The sequence below is a fragment of the Apostichopus japonicus genome, chromosome 3 (assembly GCF_037975245.1).
Source record: "Apostichopus japonicus isolate 1M-3 chromosome 3, ASM3797524v1, whole genome shotgun sequence".
In the NCBI taxonomy this organism is placed as follows: domain Eukaryota; kingdom Metazoa; phylum Echinodermata; class Holothuroidea; order Aspidochirotida; family Stichopodidae; genus Apostichopus; species Apostichopus japonicus.
The window spans coordinates 21,767,314-21,787,058 of NC_092563.1; the positions used below are offsets into that span (position 1 = coordinate 21,767,314).

Sequence of the window (19,745 nt, forward strand, 5' to 3'; positions counted from 1 at the left end):
TCTCGACTAAAATCAAAACTTTTGAGTCTTTAACAAAACGTTAACCACGGAATATGTTCCACAGCACACAGCACAGATATTGCTTGTCCGGCTCTGTTTTTGTTGGTTAAACTGGGAATGTCTGCAATTCTTATGCCCATTTAATAGGTTCACAAATTTGGATTTCTAGCGGATGAATAATTCATGAATAAACCAAGTCTCAACTCTTTCTGCATCATTGTAATGGATGATGAGACTAACGGCTTGTCACTAACTCTTAACTTCAATGTTACAGCCTGTGCAAGAATACACAGACTATACAGAACTTGTTTAACTTCTGAATGTGAGAGCAAGGGCGGCGGAAGCACTTTTAATCTGGGGGGGCACCGACATCAAAGGGCACTTTGCAGAAATTCGATTGGACTGATGTAGCCTTATATTTAGTACCCTTTATAACTCTTATTGTATTATCTTATTTGCGTATACACATCACTCCATCAACGCCCCCCTCAAGGAAAATATGCATACTAGCACTGCAATATCCTATGTGCAAATTGGGAAACAAGGAACAAGTTTTCTATTGAGAAAAATGAGGTGAAATCATGCTAATTGCTAATGTAGGAATCTTCCGAATTAGAGTTTATTTCTTGTTAATATCTTAACGAATTTATTCCATTCGAAAAAGCTTTGAGTTTGACCCACATACATTCATTAAAAGTCATGGGCGGAGCCGGGATTTGCAAAGTTGTATGCATGACTATCTGAGCGGAGCGCCACCATCGGTTGGCGCGGAGCGTACAAGAAAATTTTTGGTTTTACAAACCCCTCAGATGGCCGGAAAAGGCCCTTCCCGAGTGTTCATTCTGGTTACCTGGCCTCTTGCTAACTTGAGACACCTCAATTTTTATGTAGAAAAAGGGCACATTTTTAACCCTGAGGAAAAGTGGGGGGGCACGTGCCCCCTGTGCCCCCCCGGTTCCGCCGCCCTTGTGTGAGAGTGTGCCTTTAAGATTCTAAACCCTCAAAATAGATCTGTGATTTGAAATAAATAGTAAAATGTTTCACTTAACATAGCCTGGGCCATATTTCCACTAGCCTGTCTTAGGTGAAATGAAAACTCAGGCTCAGGTTAACTTGGACACCATCCCCACTTCATGTTCTAGTTCTTTGTTTATAAGTTAAAATAACCGCTTCCTTCACGGTTACATTATTGGTTATGAATTATTCAAAGTATTATGCATCTCATTATTTTGCATTCAGGTTAAATTAAAATGGTGAATCTTGACCAAAATGTCACAAAATAATATTTAATAATGCCCCCAATTTTTCTTACTGAAATCCATCATTTTCAATATCTTGATTTACTGGAAAATTGTACATTATCATCAAAATTAAAAAAGAAATATGAACTGTTATTGATGCTAGCTAGCCTCCAGCTACCCTGTACAAACATTACTAATAAACAAATCTAGAGTAAACCGTACTGGTTCCAAAGTGAATCTTATGGTTTGCATTTTCTTTTAGTGAAACTGTTTGTATCCTTTACTCTATGATACATAAAACGCATTGAAAAATTCCATAAACTATGATAAACATTCAGAGGAAAACAAAATATAAGCTAGGGCTTTTTTATTGGGGGGGGGGGGGGAGGGGGATGGGAGATGCAAAACACATTTGTGATGACATAGCTAAAATATTTCACAGTTTTGAGTATCACGAATGAACCAAGAAACTGCCTGTATAAACTGCCGTATATCTATACGGCTAATATCTGTACGGCTAATATCCATACGGCTAATGTGTCCACAGTGCCTTGCTACACTATCAAGACTATCCTAACAATCCTATCCTAACAATATCCTTCCTTTGAGCCAAGTTTTAAACAAATTCCTGAACAATGCATTACCAATGAGACATAGTCCAGTCATTTTACAATGAAATTTGCCTATAGGAATACACCGCCCACTGTGTAATGCATTTTCTTTGGACATGGCCTTAATAGATAACGTATACGTTCTAATACGAATGGAGCTTTTGTAGCCGCTCTGTATCTTTATATCAATGAGATAAGTCAACTTGCTGTACAATGTTTCATTAGAGGGGATATAGTAACCAATCTGTTAATACTCTCCTTCTTGAGATTATATTGAAATCAAAATAAAATAAAACTGTTAGCCAACTGCTTATCCACTAGAGAGCCTGTGTAATGAGATTATATTGTTGTACATTTCTTTACAGATGTGGCATTATTACCCACTCGCTGAATGTTTTTCCGATGGGAATACACTGCCCACTGTGTAATCCATTTTCTTTCGGCATGGCCTTAATATATAACGTACATTTGTTTACGAATTTGACTGTTCTAGCCACTCTGCATAATTCTTGAGACTAGTCCACCCATTGTATGATCCTTTCCGAATGGGAATAGACTTACCTCTGTGTAAATGCATTCACATCATGATCAGCCTACCTACTGTAGTGTACAACTTTACAATTTAGTTAAGTCGACCTGCACATCTGCACGATTCATTCAAAACTCAAAACTAGAATATTTGAATAGCAGGCACATAAGCTAAACTGAAGACATGTTACCCTTATTAAATCATATTCAGTACAAAAAAACAAAAAACAAAAAACATATTCAAACAATTCTGTGACTTAAACCCATAGGTGAATTTACATATCACAACATATGTTCCCAACAAATGCCACATCCCAGCACTATTATTACATCTAAGTACCCTCACCTGTCACAACATCTGATGTGCCCTTACTTATGGTAGCATTAGTACCCAACACATGCCACATCCCAGCAGTTATAACATCTAAGTACCCTCACCTGTCACAACATCTGAAGTGACTTACTTATGGTAGTATTAGTACCCAACACATGCCACATCCCAGCACTGTTATAACATCTAAGTACCCTCACCTGTCACAACATCTGAAGTGACTTACTTATGGTAGCATTAGTACCCAACACATGCCACATCCCAGCACTGTTATAACATCTAAGTACCCTCACCTGTCACAACATCTGAAGTGACTTACTTATGGTAGTATTAGTACCCAACACATGCCACATCCCAGCACTGTTATAACATCTAAGTACCCTCACCTGTCACAACATCTGAAGTGACTTACTTATGGTAGTATTAGTACCCAACACATGCCACATCCCAGCACTGTTATAACATCTAAGTACCCTCACCTGTCACAACATCTGAAGTGACTTACTTATGGTAGCATTAGTACCCAACACATGCCACATCCCAGCACTGTTATAACATCTAAGTACCCTCACCTGTCACAACATCTGAAGTGACTTACTTATGGTAGCATTAGTACCCAACACATGCCACATCCCAGCACTGTTATAACATCTAAGTACCCTCACCTGTCACAACATCTGAAGTGACTTACTTATGGTAGTATTAGTACCCAACACATGCCACATCCCAGCACTGTTATAACATCTAAGTACCCTCACCTGTCACAACATCTGAAGTGACTTACTTATGGTAGCATTAGTACCCAACACATGCCACATCCCAGCACTGTTATAACATCTAAGTACCCTCACCTGTCACAACATCTGAAGTGACTTACTTATGGTAGCATTAGTACCCAACACATGCCACATCCCAGCACTGTTATAACATCTAAGTACCCTCACCTGTCACAACATCTGAAGTGACTTACTTATGGTAGTATTAGTACCCAACACATGCCACATCCCAGCACTGTTATAACATCTAAGTTCCCTCACCTGTCACAACATCTGAAGTGACTTACTTATGGTAGCATTAGTACCCAACAATTGCCACATCACAGCACTGTTGTAACATCTTAGTACCCTCATGTGTCACAACATCTGAAGTGCCCTTATGGTGGTATTAGTACCCAACAATTGCCACATCCCAGCACTGTTGTAACATCTAAGTACCCTCATGTGTCGCAACATCTAAAGTGCCCTTACTTCTGTCAGTAACATCCATACCTCTTCACCATCTTTCACATAATAAAACAAAAGTACCCTCACAGGGCCCCTCATAATACAAAGCACCGTTGCCAGTGTCAGTCACAACATGGACTTTCACCTCTGACCTTTGTAGAAAATTGTGAACCCCACCCCCCCCCCCCCGTCTGCAAGAAGAGAAACAAAACTATACAGTTGAACGGCCATAGCGAGTAAATGTGCTATATCTGGTATGAGATCTTTAAGTAATGTCTGTAAACTGTAAACAGGGAACATTTTGATAAAAGAGTTAAAAAGTTAAAAAATAAAATTACATTTGAGCATATTGCCCACCCCCCCTCCTTCCTCCTTAAAATTTTGTTAACGATACTTTCAAGATATGCGACTGTTGTATCAGACTTCAAAAGCTTCCAGTACAAGTAAACATTGCATCCCGCTCTTTCCTTCCGTTAGCACAGTGCTACACTATGTGGGTGTCACTCTCTACATAGATGGCCCTTGGAATATGTACAAAAAAAAAAATACCTCAATGTGAGAATTGTCCATCAGAGGGATTGGGCCAAAAGGGGAATGCCTTATTCACGTTTCGGTCGGTTTGATTTATTTCTTTGGTCACACTGTTCAAAATTGAATGCTTCACCAATCAGAGTAACTGATAGCTAACTCACAAAGTGTGACAAAGGTGGTGGTTATACAATACAGGACAAAAGCGCAAAACACATCTCAAAAGTTGAAAAATGTGTTACAAATCACACAGAGAATGTGTGAAACTGGCTTTTAAGGCACACAATCAAAGCTGAAAGGAGAGCAAAGGTCGGACCAAAAAAAAAAAGGAACTTCTCAAGAGATTTCTTTTGAATTCCATAAAATTGGGGCTAATACAAAAACTCTAGAAAATACTACATCCTTAACAGAAGCACTACATCACAAAAACAAAGCAGAAACCTTGGCCATGACATATTTTTATAAAATTTAAAAAGTGTCCCAACATTTTGTAGGTACTATTGTTATTAAACTCTCAGAAAAAAAAAAAAAAATGCTACATCTTACAATCAACCATACTATATTTACAGGTGTGGATAAATATATTACCTCTCTGATGCTTAAAAGTAACCTTTGACCTCAAACTCACACCAATGTTTTTCTTTCTTCTATCAAATTACATAGTAACCTTGTGTCATTAGGCTCTGAGTATATATATTTTTTGCACACGGTTTGAGGAGAGCTCTTTAATATCATTGAGCTGTTGGTTATTCAGTACCTCTTTATCTCTTTCACTCACTGAGAGGCATCGATCTTGGTCATTGGTCTTGCGTGAAATTTATCTGCAGTTCTGGTAAACACTATCAGTACTATCGACAATATGTAATGTGGAATCAACTTTCTGGAAACCGATCACTTCTTGAAATGGAACGTTGTCCGAAAAAATTAATAAACATTCAACCGATGACATCATCTTAAAGTATCCTCCAACTGGTTGTAGTTTCACTGACAGATGAGAACACTCTGGTAGAGTCGGACTAGTTATTATCTTGAATTGATATCAATCTGTTATTATATAATGAGTTTGTAAGACATCCATTACTGATAGGCAGTCACAGACTGTACACATAGTCCAAACTCAACTAATATTGCTTGATAAAGTATAAATAGAACAAATCTGTAATAAAACCATCAAAATGATTTTTCAGAAAGAAAAAAATGAAGCTGACAAGAAGTCATAATCTCCATAAATGATTAAGCACCATTAAAATCAAAGCCATGCTAAAGCTAGTCCAATCTGATATTCACTTTTAATATCATCACTAACATATTTCCAACGACAGATATTTGTACTCTTATCAAAACAAGGTCGTGCAAATCAAAGAAAGTCAGAGAAAATGTAGGGGAAAAAAATGAATCCAAATTTAGGGATCGAGGTGAATGAGTCAGCTGTAAAGTTGGAGATTGAGATATACAAAATCAAACTTATATAGAATCTTAAAGGTGTTTGAGTCTTTAAGGAGAACTCTTTAATGGAAAAATTACTGTCATATGAATGAAGAAATACTGAAATATCACTGTAGAGCTATTGTAATAGAAATATTACTGTAAAGCTACTGTAGTATTACTATAAAGCTACTGTAATAGAAATATTACTGTAAAGCTACTGTAATATTACTGTTAAGCTCCTGTAATAGAATATTTCTGTAGAGCTACTGTAATATTACTGTAAAGCTCCTGTAATAGAAATATTACTGAAAAGCTATCGAAATATTACTGTAAAGCTCCTGTAATAGAAATATTACAGTAAAGCTACTGTACTATTACTGTAAAGCTCCTGTAATAGAAATATTACTGTAAAGCTACTGTAACATAACTGCAAAGCTCCTGTAATTGAGATATTACTGTAAAACTCCTGTAATAGAAATATGACTGAAGAGCTGTACTGTAATATTACTAAAGTATCAGCGCATCCCTTCAGACTATCAAGAAAAAAAGTCACTGTCCATAGGTTAAGCAAAAACCACACACGACCCATGAGCATGTCAAGAAATCTCACATATTTTCAGAGAATTGACCTTTAAACATAAACTGTTCAAACATCACACCAACTAAGGATCCATCTCTGCCAGTACATGGAACCACTTAAAGACCTCCGTGAGGTGCATCAAAGAGAGAGTGAAGAAGATCGGTATATGAACTAAGGCACATCCAAATCAAAAACCCATGAAAGTGTAGGTCTTTAATCACTTCCCTAAATGTACACCTGACTCTGTTAGGCTATCTATCATATCAACACTTCTGTGCAGTGAATGCACCCAAATATTCTGCCACAACAGAGAGAGGAAGAGCAGCTCGGTTACGGACCACAACTTAGACAACACCGCATAAACGACCAACCGATCAAACCTAGTCGCCTATCTACAGGTCCCGGTCTTCAGATCACTGATGGCCCAGGCCTTGACACACACATCAGAGACTACAAACTTAGTCACCTATCTACAGGGTCCCAAAAGGGTCCCGATCTTCAGATCACTGATGGCCCAGGCCTTGACCACATACATCAGAGACTACAAACTTAGTCGCCTATCTACAGGGTCCCAATCTTCAGATCACTGATGGCCCAGGCCTTGACACACACATCAGAGACTACAAACTTAGTCGCCTATCTACAGGGTCCCAATCTTCAGATCACTGATGGCCCAGGCCTTGACCACACACATTAGAGACTACAAACTTAGTCGCCTATCTACAAGGTCCCAATCTTCAGATCACTAATGGCTCAGGCCTTGACCAGACACATCAGAGACTACAAACTTAGTCGCCTATCTACAGGGTCCCAATCTTCAGATCACTGATGGCCCAGGCCTTGACACACACATCAGAGACTACAAACTTAGTCGCCTATCTACAAGGTCCCGATCTTCAGATCACTGATGGCCCAGGACTTGACCAGACATATCAGAGACTTTTCACGCTCAACAAAATATACTCAAGAGAGAAAAGGCTATGAAATTAAAGAAAGCTGTATTTAAATGAAACAGAGAAAGCCATATCAAGGAAGAACCTAAAACACAAGAATGTATCAATCACGAAAAAACGCAAACGCAACCTGTCAATCTTCATCTCTTGCTTCTCTCGACCCGACTCTGCTTTTGCATACAGTTTGCCCGCATGTCACACAATATATAACTTTATCGTAGCTAAATAAAAGTTATGTACAATAACTAAAATATATGCCGATTCTCTTCTTAAACATTTTGTACACTGTTACTTTTCTTGGAAGCCTTTGTGTCACACAAACCTTTCTGGGCTCTCTTACACGAGAAAAAAAAAAAAAACTCAGGCCACAAAACATCTCTCACACACTTTGAGATAAACCCTTGTGTGTAATTTCACACTTGCAGACACCCTGCAAAAAAACAAGGAAACTTGTTGATGTCAAAAATCCTTATAAAGCACCAAACTGACCACAGTAGAATTTTTTCGTACATCGTGACTAAAATCCCTTTCCTTCAATCAAACAAAAAGATTGAAAATGTCTCTAAAAGCTGACTGAAAACTTTCAACCATTAAATCACTATGTTCTCACAGTAAAAATAATGGTATAGTCAAAAACCACATAGCTACCTTCCTTTATGTACAATAGATTACATGCAGTGTTATTAAATAAACCTCAGAAAAAATCAAAACCCCACTTCTTGAGATGTTTGATCTTCTGTTTCTTGAAGTTCCCTGATAATTCACAAGGTTTGAGCTCTGTACTAGCTGTCAGTATTGTCTTGCTTGAAGTTCATCCGGTACTGACCTAGAATATAAAGAAATAAAATAAAATAAAATACAGAAAAAAAAAAGCGAGAAAGAGAGAGAAAACTTAAGATTCTGTCCTTCAATTTTTGATTCAAAAAAAAAAAAAAAAAAAAGATTCTGTGAAATTTGCTTACAGCAGCTGGTTATGTTTGTGAACTAACACAGGAGGTAAAATTAAATACCATTTTACAGCTAGGCAAAGCAAAACACTTTGTTGTCAGTGTGTCATAATGACACATCAAGATCTGTTTGTTCCAATTTTACTGTACATAGGTAGTACCACATCTGACCAGGAAGGTTGAATTCTATAAATTGACACTACTGATGATGTATGGTGTACTTACTGTACATAGGTAGTACAACATCTGCCCAGGAAGGTTGTATTCTATAAATTAACACTACTGATGTATGATGTACTTACTGTACATAGGTAGTACCACATCTGCCCAGGAAGGTTGAATTCTATAAATTGACACTACTGATGATGTATGGTGTACTTACTGTACATAGGTAGTACAACATCTGCCCAGGAAGGTTGAATTCTATAAATTGACACTACTGATGATGTATGGTGTACTTACTGTACATAGGTAGTACCACATCTGCCCAGGAAGGTTGTATTCTATAAATTAACACTACTGATGTACTTTCTGTACATAGGTAGTACCACATCTGTACAAGAAGGCTGAATTCTATAAATTGACACTACTGATGATGTATGGTGTACTTACTGTTTTGAGTGATGCTCTCCATGGTCGTCTCACGGCAGTCACTGGCTTTGTGCCCTTGGTTTCCACAGTTAAAGCAATTCAAGGGTTTCTTCTTCCCCACCCCTTCTGACATCATGCCAGCGCGGGGGCTATGAGGCCCTCCTCCTCCTCTTTGGTTTAAGCCCATCTGATTCATAAACACCTGTCCCTGTGGTGATATCACACTGTACTGACCTCCGTACAACATTTCTGACGGGATGGCAGCGGACGGACCCGGCAGGTGGTTGACATACCTTGGACTGTTGGGACCACCCGATGGTCCTTTAAGCAGACTGACGGGTGGAACCATACGGTTGCCAGGAATGGCATTCTGAAAAAAGTGTAAATTCTGGTATGGCAAGTATGGCGGGTTTGGTAACAAGGCATTTGTGACTTGATATTGGTGAACTGAGCAACTTTGATTGGTACTGCTTCCTCCTCCACTGTTGTTGCACGAGCAGGGTCCCAGTCCAGCGTTAGCTGAGAGTACCATCGGTGTTAAGTGCATCATCCCTAAGTTACTGGCGACCACGCTTACGGTGTTCTGATTGGCTGCTTGGACGTAAGTTGTGGCCGAGGACACTAGAAGGTTCTCGCTAGCGACGTGACTGGAAGGTACAGAGGCGCCGCTGGGGTTGGCAGTGTTTGTGTAGACTGCTGCTACCTTTGGGTTTGGCTGTGTCTGTCCTGGACTTGACCCGACGAAATTCCCCTCGGGCGTGACCTGTCCTTGCAGAGATTCACTAGGAACATTGACTTGCATGGGAATCCCTGGTCCCAACATGACCGTCCGGTAACCTATACCTTCCTCCCCCGAGAAGTGGTTATTGTTACCCGCTTGGCGCCCACCATGTGGCTTCACCATGGGTGTTTGCTGAGGACCTTCCATACGCTGTGAAGGCGTTTGGTTATAATGATCCATCTGAGCTCCTTGCACAGTATTGGTCATGGCTGTTAAGTTTTGTTGACTGGGGGCAATAAGAGGTGTCGGACCCGAGCTTGGTAAACCGGTCACGTTAGAGGGTCCGACACCGGGCAGAGTGTTGTTACCAGCAGATACATACCATCCTGAATTGGTTGGTCCACCACGCACTGGCAGTGCTTGGGACAACTGAACTCGGGCAACACCTGGCTGGCTGACCTTCTGGTTACCTGGCCCCTTTGAGGTCCTGTTAGGTCCAGGAGATACCTCCAGGTCCATTGCACTGGGCGTCTCTCCCCGAGAAGATATGTAAAACTGATGCGGACTAGGAGGTACGGGAGAATTGGTGCTGTGAATAATTGTTGTTGGGTGCTGTCCTATATGTAACACACCATCTGATGGTGCAACAATCCCCTTGCCAGGTGGTGTTTCTACACGTCTCACACCCCTTGATCCATGGCGAGGATCGTTCTTGCCCCCTTCATTAGGAGACATGGGACTTTTGACGACCTGACTGTAAGGTAGAGGTGAAGCCGGACCAGGGATGCTGCTGGTGGATTTGTGACATCCATGATGAGACTTGCTCTGGTGCTGCCGAGCTCCATGGCGACTTCCTTGGTTCATGTTTGGTTGTGGATTGCAGTGAGCCCTTACATCTTGCGATACGAAGCCAATCGAATCGTTTTCCTCAGAATCTGCATGAAGAGGGAAAGATGTAATATTTTTATTGTTATATTCATGACAATAACATCACCAAGAAGGCAAACACAAGGGTTTGATATTACTTTAAATTGAATAGGTTTAATCAACTAAATAAAATCATACATAGATATAATGGGAAATAACTGTCATACTGGCTATACCATAATATGTATGGATGAGGGAGGGGGCAGCATTTCCATGCTTGAATAACCATTGTGGTATTTTGTATTGTATGCTGTCAGTTACTTCAAGCCCCTAGACTACACTACAGACAGTATTAGCAAAGTTACATTGTCATGTTATTTCTTTTCTCACCAACTTTTTCTTTTGAGAGTTGGGAGGGGTTGGGGGGGGCAAAGGTGGGGTTGTCACTGCAGCAATAAATCATTTTCATATCTTTAAAAGTGGTTAACTGTCGTTTCACCTCTATCGCATTCATCAGAGCTCTCTCTAGAAGCGGACGCTGAACTAGAATTATCCGATGAACCCTCCTGGCAGTGGCCCGGATACTGAGGTGCCATCATCCCCGGTGCCATGCCAGGCACCACAAAGTAGTTGACTGGGGATTGGTGCATGAGTGGCAGATGAGGGTGCGGAACGGTGAACTGAGACTGGTCACCGGCCGATGGTGTGGTCAATCCATTAGGAGGTGACTGCAAGCTTTGTCTGGATCAAAAGAGATGAGAAACAGACTCACCATTATTGTTCATTTCTAGGTACGGTAAAATGCGAGTACTAAGGTTGTGGGGGGACAGGTAAGCGAGGCGCGAAGTAAATCACGGAAAATGGAAAGAAGCGAAAAAGGAGAGATGAAAACTATAAATACACAAGTAGATGAAAACTAATGGGAATTCTTATACCTGGGTGGATCCGATAACAGGCTACGAACACGATAATACCATGCACACTCAATTGGAAAACACACTTGAGTTTCAAAACTAAAAGTTACTTTCGGAAAGCAATAACAATTTTAGTTCCCCAGTGTATTATCCTGCACTGAACTGAATTCGCATCCAGAGTTCCAAACTTACGCAATCATTATGTACTTTTCTATATATATGCCACCTGAACTTTGCCAGGCCTCACATACCTTACCAGAACTGACAATTTCGTGCTATCACTTGAAAATGCTGGTATTCCATAGGAGTATTGCAGGGCTAAGTGATTTTTTGGCTAATACTTCCACAAAAGATCAAAAAAGACCAAAAAAGAATGAGAGAAAACTTATTAGTGAAAGAGCAAAGAGACAAAGTGTGTACCTGAGTTGCTCGATGTGATCCTTGAATCTCCGCTTAGCTCCGGTCGTTACTATTTCCCATTTATCAATGTCTTCGTCTTTTAGTTCTATCACCTGGTTAACATGAAAGGAGAGTAGGGAATTAAGGATCTGATCTGGTAAATCAATGACCAATTATTACATAGCTGTGTAACACTCGAAGTAACAATCTTAAAACTTAAGATGTCATCAATGACGAAAGCTTCACATCTTCCACCTGCATCAAACCTAAATATTACACTAAATCACAACTTGTGCCTCTCCTCTTCCACTGTTGGCTGTTGGTTTCTTTCTTTCTTCTCTCCATTCCGTGTCTACTAATCCTCTTACATCTATCTCTTGGTGTTCACCATGCTCATTAACCTTTCTGTATTCTGTGCGTGTTTTTGTCCCTTCTGTTACTGTTACTTGTCATTTAGCCTTTGAAGAAGATCCTGCTAGGATCGAAACGTCAGGCCAAATTACTTTTACACATTCTCTTACACAGGCTCTCTAGTGGATAATCAGTTTGCTAACAGTTTTATTTTATTTTAAATCCCAACTTGATAGCACTCTTAATCCAAGCCTAACTATTACACTAAATCCCAACTTGGTAGCACCCTTAATCGCAAATTAACTGAAAAAATTAGGTATTTCAGCAAGCTGCAACCAACTCTACAGTAGTTTTTTATTTACAATCCCTGTGTTGTGATTGGGTTGTATGCTTCTGCTAACCATCCCAAAATAATTAAATATTCAAAAAGGTTATGAAATTCTAGGCCTGCAGTTAATGGTATAAAACAAGAAAGGTGCATGATATATAAACGTTTACCTCTGAGACGGACAGTCCTCGAAACAGATATTCGTATTTGTGTAACCTTTGCTTTTTCAACCACTCTTGGATCTCGGGGGCTACGGCATTCTTTGGTAAGGCAGTTGGGTTTAAAGGCTGGCTGTTAGCAGTGGTGAAGCAGACCATATGCTGTGGTTGATGTGGATGGGGCAGGTAGACCATTGGGGCAGACAATACAGGTGGCACCTCCCCGTTAGCAGGCGGAGAATTCACTTCAGTGGGGTTGAGTTTGGGACTGAAAGCATCACAACTATTTGGCAAGGCTGTGGCATAGTTCACAGGGCTGCATGGAGAGAAGAAACGCAAATAACTTAGAGACAGGCTTTAGAGATGGAGAAAAGAAAACTTGTCACGTTTATACCATGAACGTGGGATGGGTGGCAAATGAGGGAGTGGTCAAAGGTGGTACAGGGCTAAAAGTGCCACAGATTGTTTAGTACCAACTGTTGTAGGGTAGGTAGAGGTGGGAAAGGGAGGACTGAAGTAAATATACCACACTTTAAATTACTGTTCAAATTCTGTGTAGCTGTGTAGAAGACTGAAGTTTCTCTTATAATTCACTACAGTTTCTATTGTGCAAGAAGTTGCTACACATCTTTGCACTTGTATCGCAACGTGAACACTTTGTGAAGCATTCTGCAATGTGATACTGGATAAAAATTATTCTCCGATAAATGGTATCAAGAAATATTCCCTGCTAAGAGAGCATCCTATTGTTACTCTCACATCAAAATAGAGTAAATCTAGAATGTTTTGCTGATCACGATAGAGTTGGGCCTGATACGCTCATTTAGAGAATGGACTTTTCACTGGTGTCTCACTAATCACATGCAACCATGTTTTGAGTAATACTTGAATGCCCGATGCAAACTGAGAAAGCTGCATTAGAAATTGTTCCTGGTCTTAGTTGGGAAACTTTCAGAGCAAGATAATGCACTGCAATTACTTTACCTGGAACTGTTAACCAGTTTAGACTGTAAGACAACTATAACCTCAATGAATATGGAGGTGTGGCTTCACTGAAGGACCCACCCCCCCTCCCTTCTCCACACCATCCCCTTGAAGAAAGAGAATGAAACAAGAAGAGAAACACCCACCTGATTGGTGACAATCCCTGCGTCTTTCCAAGCATGGCAGCATCATATGGTTGCCTGGACATCAAAATGTTTTCTGAAATTAAAATGCAATTAAACATTCTCAAGTTGTTATCTTTAAGAATTTGAAAATGATGTTTTGGACCAAAAGTGAACTTGAAGCAAACAGGTGTGATGTCCAAGAAGCACACGTTGACAAATTTGGTTTCTCGCTGTTCTTCAAAACTATCCTCCAGTTTTCTACTTTTTCTCAATTGGGATGCATTGACATATGAATACACTAGTGTCATTGAGATATATGGGATAACTACGCAACCCTTTGGTAAAGCTGGAGCCCAAATCTAACCCTAGGTCAAACCAATACAGTGAAATATCAGGTCAACCCCTACCCTCCCCCTCCACTCCCCCAAAAAAATTGCTGTCAGTGTGCAAATATGACGTCACAACTTTTTGCTGACAATTTCAACTATCGATATATCTCAAAAGCCCAATGTAGGAATTGCATGCAAACTAACCCATGATGCTTAACATATATGTTCTTCTTTTAGTAGTCAAAAATCTAAATATCCCCTTTTTGGAAAACTGACATTTAAATGAATGAATTTGAACAATGTGATCCCAACATGGAATAAACGTTGCATCATCTGCAATTGTGTGTAAATGTGCAGCACATAATAATTTTCTGGCTTCCTGTCAATTATTTTGCCTATTTTTTAATCCACCCACCACCATGCCTGTTTAGCCTCGTAAAACAATTGTGTTTCGTACTGACAGATGTGACTGATCGGTATAATCTGTAGGGTAGAGTTTCTTATCAAGTCGATTGGGTAGCCTTGTATTGGTGATGTTTGCAGACTACACCGTGACCAACAAAACATTAGAATGTTCGTTAGCATTCAGCTGCCATTTTTGTTTGTAATTTTCTACAAAACGATGCTTAACGAGTTTGTTTGCTATTAACTTAAAAAATGTCTTCCACAGAATAGAGAAACATTAGTTTCGGCTGAACCACAGTCTTCAAACAAATGTAAATTAATGCGATGTAAAATAACCACAAAGCAGTGCATAAATGTCATAAAACTAAAGAGGTGAGTTTTCATCGGAAAGGGATACTATCTAACCAGCTGTCGTGGTGCAAAAACATCATCTTTCATAATATTAGGCAAAAGAAATATCCACTCATTTTAGAATTTTTCCAGGATACTATCTCTCAGTGGATTGGGGTAAAAAATGGGAAACTGGGAAATAGTTCATTACAAAGGACCTAACATCAACTTGGGGTGATTGTAACCAAATAGCAGTAGGGTTTACGACTATTACAACTGTTACGAGCAAAGAAAATGGTTACATCGCAATCAACGTCACCCAAGTGTACGATGGCTCCAATGAGTGAGCTTTGGAGTCCTTTTCCTGAAGTCCTTTGTCCCAAATTCACACCGAGTGTATTTCATCCTTTCTTTGCTCTTTTTGCAAATCATTTTTCTACTACAACAGATTCTTTGAAATTGCTGTTTGGGTTCTGTCAATCGTACTAGATTAAAGTTCTGTTAAGGAGGATCCAATACGTAATGACAACATTTTTATGGAATATAAGGACTTGAAAATGACCAATTTTCTTAAGGAGATTGTGATAGAGAAACTGTGTTAAGTGGAAGAAGGCTCTCACCACTCGAAGATGTCGTGGCATTGTACAGTTCTGTTGGCGTTGGTATTGAGATAGCACTTGAGATGGTTTGGAAGTAAACCGAGTTGGATCCTGATGAGTTTGGAGGAGTACTACTGCCACTACTACTACTACTTCCACTGGCTCCCGTTGGCAGCTGAGCTGTACTGCTGCTGTGTTGGTTGACAGTGGGTTGGGCACTGATGTGAACTGGATTTGGTGGAGTCAAGTTAATGTTCTGGTGGTGAGAGATGTCCAAGTGTTGCAGAGAGGCTGTCAATGGGTGAGTTGGCTGGGGTAAAGGTGAGACTGGATGAGGAGGCTGCTGTTGCTGGTGGTGGTAGTGGTGATGATGAGGGGTGTTAGATGAACCATACTCTGATGGGGACTGACCCTCGGTTGGCTGGTTGGAGGTCATTTCTAAATATAATGAATATTGATTATCGATACAAAATATGATGCAACATGTTATATCATTTCATTTGTACATTGAAAAATGTACAGATACCTACAGGTACCGAACCATTAGGCTACGGACGCTGATTGTATGTCCAGAGGTTCGAAACCAGTAAGGAAGGTCGTAATTCAACTGTAGGCGTTTGTCACCTGTATCAAACAATATATATACATGAAAGGCAATCAGTTAGTTTTAGTTAACTTCTGCAGAATATTTTCACGATGCTCTTGCTCTTTGGGATTCACGACTCACCAGTGGCAGGTGGTACGGGTATCGTCTTTGCTGATGAACTGGTGCTAGAGGGCGCACCATTGGCTGATGACCCTTCTGTTCCACCAAGCCCTGAAGATGGCTCTGCGATTTCGACAGGCTTGTCCGCTTTGAAGAACTCCTTCATCAACTCGCAGTGTAAGATGTTCTTAGGTAGTGCTGACAATTTACTGTGATTAAAAAACAAAAAATTAGGATCTCTACTACAACGGTTGTTGTTTATCTTTATTAAAAACGAACGTCATTCATTTTTCATTTAATCATATTTATCCTAGTAATTTAACGAATAGCATCTACATCATTCTCCAGCTGTTTCATGATATCTGCTGTGAACGTGTCCAATGAATTCCCAATTAAATTAAGTGACGCAAAGTTTAAATACAGATACATTTGACATTTAGAACCTTTACTTGAAGTGACTGGATATGACAGAGTGGATTTCTCATTTCCAGGGACTGATTTTGCCTGACTTCATATCATGAAGAATATAGGGTGGGTTATGAATTTATTTACTTTACTATTTGAATCAAGTTTGGAAGAATTGAGTGCAACAACATAGTAACTTAACATGAGGTAAATTGCATCTAAAATTGTCATATTTCATATACGTGGCCAGTTGGAATGCCCAACCGTCTTTCACATTGAAAGAACATTATTTTTTTATATTAAAGATATCAATTTACTTTATACATACTAAAGATATATTGTTTGTCAATATAGAAGCTCACATAGAGAAACTGACAGAAAAAAAAACAACAACATCAGTGCATGGTATCTATCTCAGTGCAAATATTCCTGTGGACTGAAAATTCGTAGCATTTTTGACTGAATCCACAGCAAGATGCCCATTTCTTGTTTCTTAAACATATATATACAGTACCTCTCACTTCGCACATAACCAAATTTTAATTTCTTCTAAGAAACCAAAAAAAGTATGCAAGTATTCCATATTTATGCCTCTGATACTCTTGATGGCTAACAAACATTACATCTATATAACTTCCTCTAGTGCAGAAGACATATGTACATGTACATTATTTTACGACTTATAATGACGTGACTATATTCTTTAGCTTCCAATCAGAACTGGCTTTTAGAGAAAATCCGATGATATTCAAAGTTTCGACTGGACACACAGCCAAAGCTGATCGTCCAACTACGTGATTGAACGCAATGTATGACTGAGCAACATCACTCTAAATTAAATGCTTGTCCCTCTGAGAGCTTAAAAGAGTAAGTTTTATCTCATCTTTTTTTTAAATATAGCTGTCTTACACTACCAGCAAAACCCTGCAAAGGCAGTCACGTTGATGAACTGGTTCACAAAACTAGCACGTAAATATTTTTGTGACATGGATCGACACAAAGAAATCAGGAAAAAGATGTGGAAATGATCTTGCATAAAAGGGCACAAAATGGCTAACCTGGCGTATTCCAGAAACTCCCTCGGTATCAACTTCTCTGTCGAGTCTCTGCCTTGGGCCCCGCTGAATATGTGTTTACCTGGGCAAAAAAAATATCAAAGCAGAAACGATTATGACTAGACGATCCCCATGTGCACCCCTCGGTAAGTCTGCTCAGATTCTACCTTTTACAGTGATTCTAGTTCACACCACCTGCCGCCGACCCCTCTAATGAATATTCATAAGGCAATAACCAATACGACAGAGCATTTTACTTGACACTAAACACTTAGGCCTTGTGCACTTTGGCAAACATCTGTAGATCCCTGGATATGGCTTGAAAAATACAGCTAGAGAGAAAAGAGAAGAAGATGATGATGATGATGGCTAAAGAAAGGAAAAAAAAAGAAGGGGAAGGAAATAAGAAAAAAAAAGAGCAAAGTTGATGGTCAGTTCTTATATATGTAGATAGGCAATAGATACATGAATATACTAAGTGGTTCTGACAAAGTCTGACAAATTCTGACAAGAGTCTGAAATAATTGGCTGTCAGAGGTATCTGCTGTATGAGGTTGAGGCTACCAGAGGTGACAACGTCAACATTTCATACAAGAAAATTATCTGTAAAAAGCAGCTAGCTGTGTTTGCAATGTAATGCTTTCCCAACATATCAACCCTTCCACGGGATATTTAGGCCGATAATTCGCTGTAGGGACACAGATTTTTGACACGATCACCGAAAAATGTGGAAGTTTTTCGCTACTGAATGTTGTAAGGTTTTTGATTTTTCAGAGATGTATCTTTAGTGCAAGAAATAACTTTGTCTTGTCATTCAGCCTCTGAAGAAGATCCTGCTAGGATCGAAACATCAGGCCCACTGACCTAGATCCTGCTAGGATCGAAACGTCAGGCCCACTGACCTAGATCCTGCTAGGATCGAAACGTCAGGCCAACTTACCTTTACACATTCTCTTACACAGGCTCTCTAGTGGATAAGCAGTTTGCTAACAGTTTTTGTTTTATTTAAAAAAAAAAAAACCCTGTAATTCCGACATAAACTCGACTTAATCTGCTCACAGTAGCATCTTTACAACCTGCAGACCGTCTTTGTAAAATACTTTAAAGGTAGAGTTGTTGACACTTGATTTATACCAGTCTGACCACGGTCAAGCTGACTAATTTACATATATCATGATCAAGGTTGTTTTTGACACCAAATGATAAGGTTAATTGCCAGCTTATTGCACCCTGTCTTACTGTAGCAATCATATTATTTGTACAGAACAATATATAAGTGACACACATTGAATGTAAACACAAGTGCATGTAACAAGCTGAACATTGCATTTGTTAATCTAACAACCTGTTGGTACCATACTTGTACCTGACTGTTAAGGAAAGCTATTCATGAGACCTACAAGGAAAAAAAACTGTCTCAAAATTTAGCACCGAAATATAGCTATGACACAGGAAAGTTTTAAGTGTTTTAAATTGCAGCAGTGGACACCAATAGTAAAAGTCACACGGCATTGTAGCACCTTGTGCCATTGGTGGGGTCATTTAAGAGGGGCATGAAGGAAACCCACGAAGGGCACCAAATGGCAAAAGCCTTTGTCCTGGTTAAGTCCTGCGCTTAAATGAAGGGGCCCCTATACTGGAGGTATGATTAAATGTAGAATACTACAGCATAAACAGCTGTTTTCTACATAAATGGCCAACACATCTGAGAAACATAAAACGTCACTAAGTCGTCACTCTAGCAAATCCAGTCGCTCCTGGGGGTTCTGATCTACAGAGTATCACTAGTGCATCAGGTTCTTGCATTTACTTTGCTGCTTTCGAGCAGTGACCCAAACTATCAAAATACCTCAGTGCTTTGGTCTAACACCTCCAATTGCCAAGTTAAGTATTAAAAACCCAGTTTAAGAAGCAACAGCAAAGGGTTACATAATAGGCCTTATTTCTTTATGGACAACAATTTGCAAAGAACACCCCTCCCCTAAACCTTCATTAACATGTTACTAAATTATCACATCTTGTTATGTGTTACTTACAGGTAGCTTTCTGGTTTTTCTGACCATGACCACATTTACAAGGAACCCCATCAGAGAGGATCTGTTCTTAAA

At 39.6% G+C, this 19,745-nt stretch overlaps 1 protein-coding gene across 2 annotated transcripts in view; it reads right to left on the minus strand.

The window, feature by feature from the left end:
* Window positions 1–1,617: 1,617 nt before the first annotated feature.
* The window catches only part of LOC139965449 (uncharacterized), a 42,852-nt gene continuing 24,724 nt past the window's right edge, over window positions 1,618–19,745 (minus strand). For both annotated transcript variants that reach the window (XM_071967792.1, XM_071967791.1), the window contains exons 6-14: window positions 17,641–17,719; window positions 16,199–16,386; window positions 15,493–15,909; window positions 13,830–13,902; window positions 12,712–13,015; window positions 11,884–11,975; window positions 11,049–11,290; window positions 8,983–10,617; window positions 1,618–8,249 (exon numbers count right to left, since the gene is read on the minus strand). In XM_071967792.1, coding sequence (XP_071823893.1) covers window positions 8,206–8,249; window positions 8,983–10,617; window positions 11,049–11,290; window positions 11,884–11,975; window positions 12,712–13,015; window positions 13,830–13,902; window positions 15,493–15,909; window positions 16,199–16,386; window positions 17,641–17,719 — 3,074 coding nt within the window. In that variant the 3' untranslated portion in view covers window positions 1,618–8,205. The remainder of the gene's footprint in view (window positions 8,250–8,982; window positions 10,618–11,048; window positions 11,291–11,883; window positions 11,976–12,711; window positions 13,016–13,829; window positions 13,903–15,492; window positions 15,910–16,198; window positions 16,387–17,640; window positions 17,720–19,745) is intronic.